The 18,203-nt window shown below is 37.1% G+C and overlaps 1 protein-coding gene across 1 annotated transcript in view; it reads right to left on the bottom strand.

Moving 5' to 3' along the window:
- Positions 1-5,154: 5,154 nt before the first annotated feature.
- The window catches only part of KLHL4 (kelch like family member 4), an 82,033-nt gene continuing 68,984 nt past the window's right edge, over positions 5,155-18,203 (bottom strand). Inside the window, exons 7-11 of the mRNA XM_010955416.3 lie at positions 17,171-17,395; positions 15,099-15,261; positions 12,829-13,041; positions 8,237-8,408; positions 5,155-6,723 (exon numbers count right to left, since the gene is read on the bottom strand). Coding sequence (XP_010953718.2) covers positions 6,664-6,723; positions 8,237-8,408; positions 12,829-13,041; positions 15,099-15,261; positions 17,171-17,395 — 833 coding nt within the window. The 3' untranslated portion in view covers positions 5,155-6,663. The remainder of the gene's footprint in view (positions 6,724-8,236; positions 8,409-12,828; positions 13,042-15,098; positions 15,262-17,170; positions 17,396-18,203) is intronic.

The raw sequence follows: 18,203 nt of genomic DNA, 5'->3' as shown, positions 1-18,203 counted from the left end.
GTGCCACAGGCATTGGTTGGGAGCCTGAGGCCACAAGAGCCACCCAGGGCAGCAGGAGCCAGTCAGTGCTGGTATGTGCTGGGAAAATTGCTGGAGCCCGATTGACATCTGGTGCCAGGGGAGTCAGCTGGCACCCTGGTGGGCTGGGATCCTGGGGCCACTGAAGATGCCTAGGACTGTGGGATGGGAGCCAGCAGGCAACAGAGCAGACTTAAGGCTTTGGTTCATGGAACCATTCTAGGAACCTGGAGTCAAGGAAGCTGCCTGGAGAGGAAAAAATCACCTGTGGCCACTGGCCACCTGGGACTGCAGAAGCTGGCTGGTTCCCTGGTGGGCCAGAAGTCTGAGTTTGCATGGCACTCAGAACCTGGAGCCACAGATGCTATCTGGGGCTGCTGGAGCAGCAGGCTCCAATGTGAGATAAGAGCTTGGCCTCCTGGGAACCTGCTGGGAGCCTGGAGCTGTGGAAGCCACCTGGGTCCTTGGGAGCTGCCTGGGGCCACTGGAGTCAGCAGGTGTCAGGATGGCCTAGGGGCCTGCTGGAAGCCTGGTGCTACAGATGCCACCCAGTGCAGCAGGACCCACCTGGAGCTGCCAGGTGCCAGGGCCTGGGTGGGGGAGCCTGGATTCATAGGCGCGCATCTCTTGCCTGGTGCCAAAAATGCTACCTGGGGCCACTAGAGCTGGTGAGTGCCAGGGTGACTGGGGGCTTAGGTTCCTCAGAGCCCACTGGGAGCCTGGACTCACAGGAGCCACCAGGGGCCACAGGTACAGCTTACAGCCACCAGAACTGTCAGATCCTGGGTGACATGGGGGGCCCTGGATCCTGGGAGCCCACTGGACCCTACCATGGAAGCCACCTAGAAATGTGAGAGGTGCCTGGGGCCACTGGCATAGGCAGGTGCTAGGGTGAGCTGGAAGCCTGGATTTGTGGTAGCCACCCAAAGCCCTGTCATGGAAGCTGCTTGAGATGCTGGAGTTGACAGTGCCAGAGTGAACCTGGGCCCAGGTTAACAGGAGCCCACCAGGAACTTTATGCCAAAGATGCCCCCTGGGGCTACGGAAGCTGGTAAGCACCAGGTTGAGATGGGGGCCCGAGTTCCTGGGAGCCTTCAGGTAGCCTGGTGCCATGGGGTCCACGTGGGGCTGTTGGAGTTCACAAGTGAGGAGGTAGGCAGGGGCCTTGGTGCCTGGGAGCACTCCAGGAGTCCTGTCATGGAAGCTGCCTGGGGCTGTGCGAGCTGCCTGAGGCTGCTGCAGTAGGCGCGCACTGAGGTGATCTGGGGTCTGGATTCATGGGAGTCCGCTGGGAGCCTAGTGCCAAGGATGCCCTATTTGGGGCTCCTGGAGCTGCCTGTGGCCACTGGTGCCAACAAATACCAGGATGAGTAGGGGGCCTGTGTTTGCAGGAGCCTGCAGGGAGCCAGCTAGAGCTGTGGGAGTTAGCCTGGTACTGGGGTAGGCCCTCTCTGGGGTCTTTGGCAAAGTTGGGCCCTCATATTACCCTACTCTCATGGGGAAGGTATCTCTCCATGCTGGCCTGCCTTGGCTTAGGGGAGGGGCCATGATGTAGTGTGAATCTCTTACCTTCCTCAGTGTATCCTTTCTTATTCCTGTGCTTCATTCATGTGCTGTGATTCCCTGACCTAGAATATTTGCTCTTGTGAAGGTATTTTCATGCATGAATAATTGTTCAAATTGATATTGGGCGAGGAGGAGGAGAGGAACATAGAAAAGGCAGAGATTCCTTTGCCACCATTTTGCTGACATCATCACTCTCCTCAAAGGGCTTCTGATTTTGTCTTTTCAGGCTTATCGTTAAATAAGGCTAGTTGTTCTCCAATGGCCAGAACCTCTATGTGTTCCGATTCTAGCAAAGTCTAATTAGTTATGATCCAGAGAAGATTATTTAACCACTCAGATAGACACTGAATTCAGCTTATGGAATTGGGCTATTTATATGAGGGTCTCCATGACCTTAGATGAAATGTGAGCTTGGATACTTCAGCTGGCCTTTGTAGAGGAGAGGCCATCAAATTCTGATTCTCCATCACTTGGAATAGAATCTAAATTATATAGAGCTGCATTTGGTAGAGATTTCATAAACTTAGCCGTAACTTATGTATAACATATCACTAGGGCCTAAGGCACAGTAGATTCTTAATCAATGTGTGTGACACAGGGATACTATTTTTGAAGATTATTAATGTATGTTTACCTTTCAACATTTACTTGTGTATGAGATTCCCCGTATTTTGCTAACTATGCCCATTTCCCCCATTGTTTGTGTATGCTCTGAATGTATGTGCGTTTGTGTGTCTGTATAAGGGAGGGAATTAGGATTATAACAGGAATGCAAAAAAAAGAGGCTATCAACATTAACTTTTAGCATGTAGAATAGGAATTTTTCCTAGTCTTTAGTAAGCAGTAATCATGAAAAACAAGTATTGTCAAAAGAGGAAAAAAAAACTATAACAATTTTTGTAGTTTCCTTTGACACCTGGAAAGGCAGGTTGATGAAATAGGAAGTTTACGTGGTATCGTCCACAGACCGGAGAGGGGATACTCCTTCCATTATTCAGGTTGGGGCTCAGCATCTCTAGCAAGGGGGACATGATATTTAAAAAGTCCATTACAAAGAGGAAAAGTAACTGGAAAACTTGTCCCTGTTTTATGATCTTTTTTCTTTTCTTGGAATAAGATTTTGGGGTAGGAGTCCCCTTACAGAGCTTAAAGAAAAATCTGAAATCAGAGGAATTTTTGTTCTATATCCCTTTTGGGACTATGGGAGACTTCCCTTCGGCATTCCTTCCATATCAAAACAGGGCTGCTGAGTCGAGTTGGTGGTTGGCATAGTTAGGCAGAGAGGGGAACTGAGTTTAGTGTCCCAGAGTCTCCTTCAGCTCTGTTGTGGTATAGAAGGTGTTTAGAAGGTCCTGCACGCCCTGTGGAAATACAGGGAAAGTAGCTGATGGTGTTGTCTGGAGAGTCATCCTAATACAGGCCGAGGGCTTCAGGGTGGAGGACCCTGGCAGCAAGGTCACAGTGATGACAGAAAACTCCAGAACCAATATTTTCTTTCCAATCTAAGTACATCATGTCTAAATGTGTCAGCCCTGACACTTATTGAAAAAATTGTGTAAATTAACAACTCCCTGTATTATCCTTGTTAGTTTAAATCAGCTTGATACATCGTCATCAGCACTATGCCATGGTAGCCAGGGGCCTGCCCCGTAATTCCTTTTCTGGACTAGATTTGGCTGAGGCATGTGCAGTATATGTTTTAGTACCCTGAGCCTCTGCAGCTCTCCATTCTGACTGCTCAGATCTGCTCAGGTTTTGGCAGCCCAGCTAGGCCATGGTGGCCCAAACACAGTTTTGTTCCATTTTTATTGAGAAATAATAAATACATCACTGTATAAGTTTAAGGCATATAGCATGATGGCTTGATTACATATATTGTGAAATGATTATTGCAATAGGCTCTGCTAAATCCATCATTTTATATTGATATAAGAAAGAGAAAAGAAGAAAAAAGTGTCTTCTTATGATGAGAACTCTGAAGATTTAGTCTCTCAACAACTTTCCTATATACATAAAAAAGTGTTAACTGTAATCATCATGTTGTACATTATATCTTTACTACTAATTTGTCTTATAACTGGAAAATTATACCTTTTTTGTTTTTTAATGGAGGTAATGGGGATTGAACCCAGGGCCTCATGCATGCTAAGAATGTGCTCTACCACTGAGTTATGTTCACTGCACAAATCGTACCTTTTGACCACCTTCCTCCAATTCTCCCTTCCCCAACCCTCCACCTTTAGTACTACATGACTGACCTCTTTTTCTGAGTCTGGTTTCTCTCTTTTTAGATTCCATGTATAAGTGAGATTATACAGCATTTGTCTTTTTCTGACTTATTTCACTTAGTATAATGCCCTCAAGATCCATCCATGTTATTATAAAAGGTAAGATTTCCTCATTTTTATGGCCAAATATTCCATTTTGAGATCTATATACCTCAAAGCCTCTTTATCCATTCATACATCAATGGACAGTTACTTTGTTTCCACATCTTGGCTATTGTAAATGACACTGCTATGAACATGGGGGTGCAGGTATGTTTTCAAATTACTGTTTTCATTTCCTTTGGAAATAGTCCCAGAAGTGGTATTGCTGGATCATATGGCAATTCTGCTTTTAATTTTTTGAGGAACTGCCAAACTGTTTTCTTTAGTGGCTGTACCAGTTTACAACCCCACTAAGGTTCCCTTTTCTCCACATCTTCCCCAGTATTTGTTCTCTCTTGTCTTTTTGATGATAGCCATCCTAATAGGCATGAGGTTCCATCTCATGGTGGTTTTAATTTACATTCCCCTAATGACTAGTAATGTTGAGCATCTTTTTATGTACCTGTTGGCCCTTCGTGTATTTTCTTTGGAAATATGTCTATTCAGGTTCTTTGCCCATTTTTAAATGGGGTTATTTGTTTTTTTGCTACTGAGTCGTATAAGTTCTTGATATATGCTGGATATTACCCCCTTATTAGATATATAGTTTGCAAATATTTTCTCCCATTCCATAGGTTGTCTTTTCATTTTGTTGATGGTTTCTTTTACTGTACAGAGACTTTTTAGTTTGATGTAGTCCCACCTGTTTCTAGTTTTTTTGGCTTGCAGAGGATGACCCTCAAATGCAGCTGTGCAGCGGCAGCCCTGAGCAACATATCCATACCTCTCCTACTAGTCAGTACCTGATCAAAATGAAGCAAGGCCAGCTGGACCATCAAGAAGGTAGTATTCTCTCTCTGCTTGTCTGACCAGGCATGACTCTGGACACGATCTCCCTATTGGTGCCATCTACCTGTGACTGGAGCATTGGTAAGCTGGGCTGTGTTCGGTCCTTTGATCTTTCTTTTTCCCACTGGCTCACACTCTGATTTAACTTGACAGGCTAAGTTGAGCTCTGGGGCTAAAGGTTTAAGTAACTCTGCTTCTGCATTGATTTGGATAAGGTATGAATTTAAAGATCCAACAGAACTCTGTGTGTGTGTGTCTATATGTTTTTACAGCATCTCTATATCTCCATCTCTACACTGACAACTAAAGATGTCTGTAGCCCTTTATTTAGAATTAAAGACAATGGCAGGAATTAGAAATGAAGCAGGAGAATTTTATTTTTTTATATTTAAATATTTTAGCTATTGAAAATAATAAACAAAAAGTCAATTCAGGCTGCAATTGATTGACATAATCAAAAGCCACTTTCTTTATAACCAGAGGAAATAGATTTTATTTAAATTCGGTTTGTCAAAGTACAAATATCTTTGTACAACTTATGGTGCTCTTTTTTAAAACTTAAAGGGTAATAGTACATTTTATAAGCATCTCTTTGGATTTTATCTGTTGGCTTTACATACGACAATACAAAGCCCATTTAAAAGAACATATTGCAGAAATTCTAAAATTGTAATTTACTTGAAAAGGTACTTTCATAAAGAAGTTTTCTCAATAGTTCATCTTAAATATTCTTATAATTGGATAAATGGAAGTAAGAATTTAAAGGTAAAATGCTACCCAGCTAGCCTTTTTTGTTGTTTTTTTAATTTAAAAAGTTTTGTAGCTCATATATCCTTAACGTTCTCTACTGGATGATTACAAAGTTAACAGAAAAGTATGTATTGGTACATAAAAAACAATTATAGAATTAACTATGGATGTTGAACATTTTGGTGTTTCCATGTATTAATACTGTAGAACATCTCAATTTTACTGCAGTTTAAAAATTGGTTTGCTTTTGAAAACCTGTTTAACTTAATGGAAGGTGTTTAACGAGTTCACAGAAATGTCTGAGGAGAATATTACTTTCTGTACAAGTGAGGCCCTGACACTCTAAAGCTGAGGTCACAGTTTGTATCAATATGATAAATATTCACCATTTTATTGTATAGATTGTGTATATGAAATTATAATAATTATTATCCTGGTAACAAATCTAACAAGACAACATATTAAGGAATACCAAATCTATATGTGTGCTTTGGAAGGTAGTACTGTAAAAGAGTGTAAGTCTGTGAAAATTTTAACATACTGTGATCAGCATAACAAATTATGTCAATGAGTTTTCTTTTTAGCCTCACCACAATAAAAGCTTGCCTCTTGGTAAAGCTGAGGTATTATTTAGCTATTTGGAATATTGTTTGAATTAGAGAATGATGTCTTACTGAAAATCAAAACTTACAGTTTAAACTTTAGATGGTCTCTTTTATATTAGTTATGTTGATAGAGTACCTATTTTTTTTGAAATAGGAAATGTTTTTAGCAGACTCTTAACTTAAAATGAGCATTGCTTTTATAACCTTTTATACTTTGGCCGCTATCAATTTCCCTTAAACATTTTAACATTTTAAAGTAATGAGGCTAAACCTAGACTAGTGAATTTCCATTTATATTATCAGCTACAACAACATATACACTTAACACCTACGTGTAATTGTTTGAAAACTTGCTTTGGCTTCACAAGTGAAAGCATTTATAACTACATATGAAAATGGCACGAGAATTTTCATGTTTGATTACTAATGGAAGGAAAGAACAGGTTTCTTCTTCCTATTCCAGCTCTTGAAATTATCCAGTTTCTTTCCCTCTGATAAAGAGAGCTTTATGGTAGCTTGACCACCACAACACATGCACCAGCTCTTCCAATGTTAACAGGAACTTCCTAACAGGAAACAAAAGCAAGGAAAGAAATGCTGTTTGAATGAACTGTCTTTGGCATAATATATTGGAGTTGCGAAAGTCCTTAGCTATCCTGGTCCAGCCTACACCTTGCATAAAGATAAGGGGAAAGACAGCACAGATAACAATCCAGCATGGAAAGAACACGTCTTTAAAATGATGTAGACCTGAGACTGAGGAGCAGTTGATCTTGGCTAAGTTTCACCTCTCTGGTAATCTTCTCACTTGAAAAAGTACAGCTAATAATACTCATCATTCAAGGTTTTTGTTAGGCGTAAGCAAGATAATGAATAAAAATAATTTGGCATATAGTAGTCATAATTCCATTATCTGTTAATTCTCTTTCACCCTTTCCAAGGTCACACAATGAAACAGTGAAAAGCCTGGATAGAATCTAGGTCTCTTAGACACTGGTCTAGAATTTTTCAGAAAAGTAAATTACACAAGGTTAGACAAAGATTTTGATTACTGTATTTGACCTACAGCCTTGTTTGCTAACTGTTTTCTTCCATTTCTAGCTGGTCCTAACCATTGTAAATTGAGGAGCTGCCTACATGGAAGAATTTGAGTGTTTCTCAAGGGTCTTGATGAATCATATTGTTGGAGGAAAGAGATAGAAACCCATTATCAGGTGTCATTATAATAACACATACTTATTTAGAATAGTAACCAGCTTACTATGTAGCATCAGAACAGCATAAAGTTCGTATAAGGAAAAGTGACGTTAGATACCAAATACAAGGTTCACCTGTTTATGGAAATAGTGAAGTTAATCATACTTCATATTTTATTAATCCATCATTTAATTAACAAAACACCATTAGATATTTTGGAATAACTCTAGAGCTATCACTGCAAAAACCATCAGAAGCATCAAATTTGCCTTTAGCATCCTCAAGATGTCCGTTCAGTGCCCCTTCTTGTACCCTCCATAGAATTTCTTCTGTTAGATGCCCAGCACTCTTAGAAGGGTCTAATTCCAGTCCCTTCCTGTGCATTAAATCCCTTGAATGACTGATCTGTAGTTAGGAGTGTTGCACTCTGTAGAATATCTGTAAGGAGGAGCCTGACTGATTTTTCTCCTGGGCACCAGCTAACAAGAAGGGGCAGACATTTGTGGATAAGGACATTATTCTTTGGTTCTCAAGGCATAATACATAGATAGAAAGTTGGCCAGAGAATAAAGCTCTTGGATTATTGAATCTGATGAACTTTTCTGTAAAAGGAATGAGCCCATGAAGTTAAGAGACTGTCCTGTCCCCCTTTTTATATAAGCACTGATAGATCCTGCTAATGCTCAATCAATGAAAATTCTCTAGAGCATAAATAAAGCACATGCTATAAAGTTCACTAAGAGGATTTGGTTAGTCCCTGGAGAGGAAGAGAATGGGATTAATTCCAAACATATATTTTAATTTTTTAACTAAAACTTAAAATACGTCAATTGGGATACTTATCTTGAAATATACCAATTTGAATACTTTAACTGAGATTACCTCTTTCCATTCATCTTTCTGTGCATCATATGACTCAACAGTGTTCAAATAAGTATGTCCATCATATCCTCCAACTACATAGAGTTTGTCTCCGAGGGGACATACAGCAACAGCATCTCGAGGAACACTCAGAGGTGCCACAGTTGACCATGAATCAATTTTTGGATCATACCTGAAGAGGTTTAGGAAGACAATTCAGAGGGAATTCCAATGGTGTTAACATTTAAAATAATAAAACATTAATAATGTACACTTATCTAACACATTAAAGACACCTTACACATAGCAAATGTAGTCTGACTTATAAATGTTAAGGATAACTGCATAACAGAATTCTCTTCAGCCACCAGAGGTCACTCAAAGCACAGGGAAAATGTACTTCCTTTCAAAAATACCATGCATTTCTTTGATCAGTACTCAGATTATGAGGAAATTTCATATATTGGCATCTTAACATTTTGTGAAAAATGCCCCCTCTCATTTAGTGTGCTGGTTGGATGGCTTTTGTTTTTCTTTTATTCTTTGTTTATCAAAGTTATACATCATCTGCCTGATCTTGCTTATATGACAGCTCACATTTTAAGTAAATCTGAATATAATTGCCTTTTTGTTCTAATGGGATGTAGTACCCCGGTTTTAATACTATTTGTGGTTATGATGACTACAGTTTTATTCTTTTTCTCATATGAGAGTTCCTACTTGTCTTCTCAGGAGCCTGGTAATTTTTTTCCGTTTTAATTTGAAGTTAATTCCTTATCACCAAATCTTTTCTGTAAGCAAAATGAAAGAGAATTCAGTAGCTAATATTAATTAAAATCTTCTCCAGGAGTTCTTTCCTAAAATTTGAAGCCCATTTAAAAATACATAATACTAAAATCTAAAAGAAGTGAACAATAAAAGAAAACTCTTAGAATTATCTGTGGAAATGTCTCTGATTTTATATTGGCCTATTTATAAATCCCAATGAAAACCACTTATTTTATGGCTGTCTACTAATTTATTGCTATCTACTAATTTCCTTATATTTCTATTACTCGTCTTACTTGTTTTTATCTCTTTAATCATATTCTAAATTACCTGATCCCAGCTTCTATTTCAACTTGATCTCATATCCAGTAATATTTTTAATAATATCTGAAATCAGCAATAATTAAGATACCCTCAATATCCATATTGTTGAGTGTTATGTAGCATATCACCTTAAATTCTAATAAACCCAGAACCAGAAAATACACAGCTGCATGCTTTAGCTGAGTTGAATCGTCAACACAATTGCTATTGTTAACTGATGCTGCACTCAGATAACAGAGTACACACGTATATGAATGGTGAACCAGGGCTCACAGAAGGATTCCCTTACAGATTTGCATCCAAAACCCAAGATTTTTCTGCACGTGCATGATAATTAATGCTTAAAAATCTGGCTAATATTAATATTGTCTGGATACTGCTTGATTAACAAGAGATGTTTGGGGAATGTTGAATCTTTTGAAGAAAAAAAATTGGCACTATGGTTACTGTCTGTAAAGACACACAGAAGCAGTTATTGAAGAAAAAGTTAGCCACTACTTCACTTTCAACTTAAAATAGCATCCCGCTTCCTTTTGTTTCTCTTTTACTTTTCTATCGCTCTTTACTTTGGATATAAGTATGTATATTCTAGTGGGAATAAAATGGAGCTTGAAGTAAAGAAAATTAGTCATGGCCTTATTTCTCTACTTAGAGTAATTACAGAGAATTTGCTTGACTTCTTTGCCTTAATTTTCTCATCAACATTATAGAAATAGTAATCCCTGACCCAGCCAACATAAGCTTATGTGGTTTCAGAGCCTTCAATTTAAATGATTATCTTAAATAATGGGATGAGATGACTAAGATACTGAGTAGGCCAACATTGTTTTAGTAGAAAATAGTGTCAGGTCTATTGTCTAAGACATGGAAATGAGGATTATCTGATTCCATGGAGTGTGTGTCTTTGATTGACTATCTACTGACAAGGCTATTTTACAACTCTTGGTACAGAATTAAGTTGTAGAAAACTGTGATTCTTATACATAACAATAAAAAAAATTTGCCTGATAGAGACAGATTAATTCCCAACCCCAAATGAGGGCTCCCAAATATTACATTTTATTCCTTATAGGATATTAACTACCTTTGCATCTATTAATTTTTTTCAGCGTTCCAAATTGTCTTTATGTCTTTTCTTCAAAGATTCTTTGACACAGTTTTAACATCATATGGGTTATCTCATTAATTAATGAATCATATAAAATCTCTGACACATGTTAATCTTATATTTGTATAAAAGTCATAATTGTTTGAAAATTATACTTTAGCATCATTTTCTCAAGATCTTTTCAAGGAAAATGCCAATAAGGGGATAATGACAGTAATAACAATAATACCGATTACAACAATAATACAAACATAATACTAGCAGCTGATTTCCACTGAGTACTTAATCTGTGCCAGGCAATGTGCTAAGTGCATTAACATTTATTATATTGTACCCTGTGAAGTTGATACTATAATTATTTCCATTTTTCACATGAGGAAATTGATGGTTAGAGATGTAAAGTAACTGGGTCAAGGTCAAATAACTTGTAAATGATAGACCTGGGATTTGAACTCAGATCTACTTGACTCCAAATCCGGTGCTTCTAAGTAGTATACTATACATTTTTGATATGTGCAAAGTACTTTTTTCCCCATTTAAATTTTTTTAAATTAAAAACCAGATTAAAAAACTGTATATCTGGAAATGTAATTATATCAGTAAATAAGGTTAAGCATTTCAATATTAGGCTACTTTTGTAAATATTTAATTTTGTAGTCTGCATTATGAACTTTTCTGTATCAAAAATAAGAACTGAGTTTATATTTTCCTAGTTGTGTGTGTAAATGCCTATTTAAATTGATAGAGGCACTTCAAACCATTGTAAGGCTAATTTCATGGTGAGCACTCTGCAGGCATCTAGAATTGTGGAATTCATAGAAACAGAATGTAAAATGGTGGCTGCCGGTGACTGAGGTGAGGGACGAATGGGGATTTATTGTTTAATGATACGGAGTTTCACTTTGAGGAGATGAAAAGAGTTTTGGAGACAGATTATGGTGATGCTTTCACAACAATGTGAATGTACTTAATGCCACTGAACTGTGCACTTAAAAATGGTTAAATGATCAATTTTATGTTATGTGTATTTTGCCACACTAAAAAATAATCTAGCATAATGAAGAGGAGATCAACTATTACTTTACTAACTATGAGAACTAGTATAGATAATCTCAGTGTCACGTATATTTGGCTATAATATATTTTACATTTGAGGCAATAATTGACTTTATATTTTGCATAATGTTAAAATTTGTTTGCCTCTCTTAAGAACCATCTTCAGGAGAAGCATTCCAGATATACACTGAGTAGCATGGAGCTGGTCACTTAAGATTAACTTAAAAAACAAACCTACCATATATCAAGTATTCCCTGTAAGAAACACAATATTAGCATTATCAGTTATGCTTCCCAGAAGAAAAATAACAATGTTCATATTCCTTCCTTTAGTCTCTTCTGCCTACATTCTATCCCATATATTACTGTTATATCAGTTTCCCCCAAATTACTTTCTTTGTGGCATTCCACTTCCCCCAATTTAATTATCCTTTTGCCTACAAGATAAAATCCAAAGGTTTGCACCTTGACATTTCGGGCTGTCAAACAGTCTGGTACTTAAATTGTGTTCTGAATTGCTCTTCCAAATTACATTTCAACCTAAAGTCTCTGCTCATATCTATAAAACTTTCTCTTTTACTTCCCTGGTTTTGGTTGTGCTTTTTTCTAGAACTGAAGTTCCCTCCATTCTTTTGTTTGCTTACAAAGTACAAATTCTACCTACTTCATGAATTTCCCTTGAGGACACCATCCCATATTGATCTCTGTCTTATAAATTCTCATAATCCTACTGATTGTAAATTTGACAATTGGACTTAGGTTAATATTATTCAACTAGTATGTTTGTATATATATATATTCTATCTTGAAAGGGAATGTGAATGGTATAAAACTATAGTTATATGATTGACTTATTTTAAAAACATATTGCACTTGGTTCATCCAAATGAATGTCTCCCATTCAAAGAAGTTACCTTTGGGAAATTAAATACTTAATGTAATAGAGTCATTGTTCAGAACATTATTAACACCTCTCTTTGGGTGGTAGTAAACCCTCAGCCTTTGAGAATTGACTTGGTTTTCCAAACAGTAAAGTTTTGATTTGAGCTGGTGAATAGGTTGAGTGATACAGCTTGGAATAAAATTTATTATTTCTTACATCTCTTTTGTCTCATTTTATAGGGTGACTATCAAGCAGTAAAACAACATATTCTTTTTATACATTTCTTATGATGAATCTGAAAAGCATAAGGAGGATTTCTTCAAAATATTTTGAGCCTAGGAGTAAGTGTACGATTTTACAAAGGATTAATCCTTATTTGGAAGACTACTTTCTGGTAATCTAAAAATCCTCATTTCTGAAAAAAAAAAAAACCCACGAAATAAACACATATGTAAGTAAATGGAAATATTTTACCGTTCCACGCAGTCAGAAAGCCTGGAGCAATGGTTAGAAGCAGGGGCATCATGACCCCCAACAACATATAAGAATCCATTGTACGTTGCAACTCCCACACCTCCACGTCTTTTGGACATTGGAGCACACAGACTCCACTTGTTAGTGTGTGGGTCAAAGTATTCCATTGATTTGAGGCAGGAACTTCCATCACGTCCACCAATAGCATATAGCCTCAAAAAAAAAAAAAAAAAAAAAAGAAAGAAGTGTGTGTATATTTGTGTACAGAATGAAAGTAAAACCTTGCACAAGTTCCAAACTACATATTCTATGCCCATAGTACTTTGCAGTGGATGGCCTGAATTTGTGAGTGGGTATCTACCTGAAAGCACTTATTAAGATCTTCCCTATCCCAAACCTCCCCACTTCATCATTTTTGTGAAAATTACTTTGACACAATAGATTAAAAGATACCATGGGAAATGAAGTACAGAGAAAGGAGGCAGGTATCAAAAGTGTTGTTAGTATTTATCAATTATACCTCAATCAAGCTGGCAAATTTTAAAAAGGTAGAATATTTCCCGAAACCAAGTCCAGCAATCGTACAATTTTAGCTAGGTTTGACTGACTAGCATTAGGATCCCTGTTGTTTATATGAACTACTTTATTTAGCGTAAAAAATATTTGTAACTAAGAAGACATTAATTTAATAAACAACTAAGGGAATAGGATAAAACCTAGAAACCAGATTTTTTTTCCCTGGGAAAATATATTGGCTATGACATTTCTCCTGTAAACTTTAAAATGCCAATTCTTTTGATGAGCAGTATTTTTAATCCAACTTAAATTTAATCCTGCATCAATAAAGAAGATAAACTTTTATTAAACCATATGTCTCTGACTGCCCTTCATGCTCAGTTGTAAACAACAGCAAGTCAGCAAAACAAAACTAAATTAGTCAATCCTGAACTTCCAATTTATCCCTACCCACTTTCTTCCCTGGTAACCTTAAGTTTGTTTTTCATGTCTGTGAGTCTGTTTCTATTTTGTAAATAAGTTCACTTGTGTCATTTTTTAAGATTCCACATATAAGTGATATCATATGGTATTTATCTTTCTCTTTCTGGCTTATTTCACTCAGTATGAAAAGGAATATATAGATAGATATCTATAAATCTAGATATACATATGAATCACTATGCTGTACATCAGAAACTAACACAACATTGTAAATCAACTATACTTCAATTAAATAAGTAAATAAATAAAACACCTGAATTAGCCAAATTCAGTGATTTCAGTCTGTTCTGCAGTAGGTAGGAAATTACTGAGTCACCTAATATCATTCAGGATAGGCCAGATATAATCAGATTTATGAGTATTTTAAGCTCTAAGACACTATAAGGCTGGGCTCCTCTTAACAATAGACATTTCCTACTTCTTGCACAAGGGGATAAAAAGCATCTCTGTTGAAATGTCTACTGAGCCCAATTGATTATATGATGAGACATAGGCTTTGTGCATAGTCAGTACAGACACACAAGGCTGTCTCCTGCCATTGATTCATCCTGGTGTCTGAAATTTCATCAGTCAAGTCCCTCTTATATGCTGGTCATTGATTCCAAAGTTCCCTTGTCAGAAAGCACATAATTACCTAAAAGAAGAACAATTCTAAACTCGTAGAAACCTCTAACATCACCAGGTTTCAATATATTAGCTTCTCTCATAGGCAAATGCTCAGAAGGAGGGAAAGATTCAGAAAGATGGGACTAGTAATTCTAGAACACTCAGGAGAGTGAGTGGTAAAGAACACAAAGACTTGCCCTATTACAAAGACAGACCAAGTTTTGTTAAGTGAGGAATAAGTCATAATATAAGAAAAAAAAAAGGTAAAATTGGAGGGTGAAACTGTAACTGGTTTGCCTACAAAAGTGCTTCTCCAATTTAATGTGCACACAAGTCACTTGAGGATCTTGTTAAAATGCCTGTTCTGATTCAGACAGTCTAGGGTGCGGCTAGGATTCAACATTTCTAAATAGATCTCAGGTAATGCTGATACTGCTGGTCCCAGGACCACACTGGAGTAGCAAGGGACCACAGAATAATTAAATGTTCCTTTTAGACAAGTGTTTTCTGTTACAATGAAGGGACAGTTCCAATGAAGGCCTTTCACTATTGATAACTAGGCTGTCCTGGCCCCTGGGAATGCTTCTTGATTGATGGATCACATCACTGAAGGGCTGTACCACATAAAATGGGATCAAAAAACATACATGTTTGGGTTTACTCACTTGTTGTTTAATGCAACAACACCAACTGTGCTTCTAGGAGTTGACATACTGGCCACATAATTCCACTGACGTCCCTCAGGATCCCATCTTTCTACAGTATTTAGATAACTCCATCCATCATGACCACCAACAGCATACATTGGTCCTTCAAGTGTGGCTACACCTAAAGGATAAAAATAGCGTAAGGGCTCCCCTAGGTAGGTATGCCACACATAATGAATATTGTTTCTCCATTGTATATTCTTGCCTCTTTTGTTATAAATTAATTGACCATACACGCATGGGTTTATTTCTGGACTTTCTGTCCTGTTCAATTGATCTATGTGTCTGTTTTTGTGACAGTACCATACTGTTTTGATTACTGTAGCTTTGTAGTATAGTCTGAAGCCAGGGAGCATGATGCCCCCAGCTCCATTCTTCTTTTTCAGGACTGTTTTGGCTATTCGAGGTCTTTTGTGTTTCCATACAAATTTTAACATTTTTTGTTCCAGCTCTGTGAAGAATGTCGTTGGTAACTTAATAGGGATTGCACTGAATCTGTAAATTGCCTTGGGCAGTATGGGCATTTTAACAATATTGATTCTTCTAGTCCAAGAACATGGTATATCTTTCCATTTGTTTACGTAGTCTTCAATTTACTTCATCAGTGTCTTACAGTTTTCAGCATACAGGTCTTTTGCAACATTGTTTCATGTTGCAAGGAACTGACTTCTTAAAATTTTGATTTTCTTTCTTAAATGGTTTTGTGCATACATGAATAATGTACTGATCTTGATAGGAAACTTAACATGGTCTTTTAGCCCTAGGAAATGTTCAGGCATAGTTACTTTATGATGGAAGGGTATCATTGTTGTAATACTGAAGTCAAAGGAGGCAGTGGAACACACCATTTCTCAGCATTCATAGTAGAGGGAAACTGATTTTCTTCTGGCATAATCTCAATGGCAGTTTTTGAATGTAAGGGATAAATGAGATATGATACTGAACCTTAGATAAATCTTACAATTATAGACTAACTGTGTAATAATAATTCCTGATTTTTATTATAGGGATAAAAAAGACTCCCATAAGATAACTAAATAGACAGGGATTTTTGAGGTTTAGTTAGAAATTTGTCCTATTAGATACCATGAATAGCCTCTTTTCAACTGTTTCTCATCTGCTCTGGGAATTCACGTTAATAGGCACCCCTCACCCCCGTGACCATCTTTTCCATTTCAGTCCCCATCTCAGTGGTATAGTCTCATCACCTCTTTTATCTCTTTAGTAATATTAATTAGATTTTTAAAAATTTGCTCTGATTTCTCTGTAAGATACGTTTTCTAAGCAACATCTAGGAATCACACTGACAGAACTGAGATGAATAATGATATAGTATATCATTTGACATAGGCAATTTATAAGATATTTTGGGCAAACAATACTAGTCCTACATTTTAGCTGTGTAAAAGTCAGTTCTTAAAAAAACAAACTCTATGATATTGAAACATACAGAGTCTAGCATAAAGAAACATGTACCCTGACAAATATTCAGAAGAATCAAAGTTTCCCACTGTACCAGAAGTCTCCATTCCTTCTTAAACTTCTTAGGAATCTCTGGCTTAAGTATAACTCAGAGCTGCCCTCAACCAAAGTTTTTCTAAATATCCCTGCCTTGGACTGCATCCTAAGGCTTTTGCCTAAACACAGATTTGCCTCTTATGGGAAGGGACATTGGAAACTAGAAACACAATGTCTCTCCATCATCAAGTGTTCTTTTCTCTAAATGGAGCTGAGAAGGAAACTCCCTGTTGTAGTTTTATGTTCCTCAATCACGTATTCCTTCTAAAAGTTTTAATCCTTCCTGAAGTGGGACCCCTTTAAAATACCAATGGAAGGGAGGCAGGATTACAACATGTATGACATCTGAAACAAGAACTAACTTTCATAGGCTTTTACCATTTGCTTAAGCATTCTGGAGACATTTTGACTAAGGGTTTGACTAAATCCCAATGACGCGCAGCTGAATTTAATTTTTAGAATGCTCTGCTAACTGTACATTCTTCAGAAACTATGTAACATTAAGCCCTTACCTAAGCCGTGTCTATGTGTTGACATGGGAGGCATCACCGTCCAGATTTTGCCAACTGGATTAAAGCATTCCACAGTATTCAAAGTTTTTAAACCATCTCTTCCTCCCACAACGTACAGTTTATTATCAATAACTGCGACTCCAAACTGAAGCCTGCGGCCACTCATGGTGCCTATATGTAGCCAGCTATTGGTCCTTAGATCATATTTTTCGATTGTAGTGGTACCTGTTAAAGAGATGTTGAACAATGGTTAAAACTGCTTGTATAAAAATTTCTTAATTGGCATCATTCACATTATATTTATTTACCTGTAATTTATAGCATAGACTCAGTGATTGCAGCTCAAGTTAAAGTAAATAGCCCAGATGATTCTCCAACCTGGGAGACAAGGGAAGGGTAATATTTCACCACCCTTGAATCCAAATGGAAGAATCAGAATAAAATAGTTTATTTAACATACATGACATATCTGCTTATAACGGCTTATTTGGCTATAATACGCTACTGGCAGTACTAACGCAGGTGTCAAACACCATATTTTACAACCAAAAATTATCTGTGTGTATTGATTTAAAATACAAATGGCTAAAGGAACAGAAATGAAAACTCCTTTTAAATGGTCCTTTGGTGTTTATTCATATAATGTCCCATGATGGTAACACAAAGGATTATTATTAAGAATATAATTATTTATTATTTATATTTATTTATTTATTATAATTAAGAACATAATTCTGAGCTATTACCTTCTTTATGTATGAATGAAAGTTCATTTTCTACTCAATTACTGAAATATCAAATTTACTATCACAGTAAACTGTCACACTGCCATAGTAAATTGTCACTACTTCATAATAAATTATTATCTCTCTAGGCAATGCTTTTTACCAATCATTATTAGCTGCTGCTATTTTTTTTTTTTTTTAGTAAAAGTTGATTCTGCACAAGAAAGTTTCTGACTAATAACCAAAGTGGGAAATGAAAGAAGTATTATTCACACATAGAGTGTACCTAAGATAGCTTGTGACAGGTT

Source organism: Camelus bactrianus, chromosome X, assembly GCF_048773025.1.
Source record: "Camelus bactrianus isolate YW-2024 breed Bactrian camel chromosome X, ASM4877302v1, whole genome shotgun sequence".
Classification (NCBI taxonomy): Eukaryota; Metazoa; Chordata; class Mammalia; order Artiodactyla; family Camelidae; genus Camelus; species Camelus bactrianus.
The sequence above is the reverse complement of the archived record's forward strand: the minus strand, read 5'-3'. Positions and strand labels throughout refer to the sequence as shown.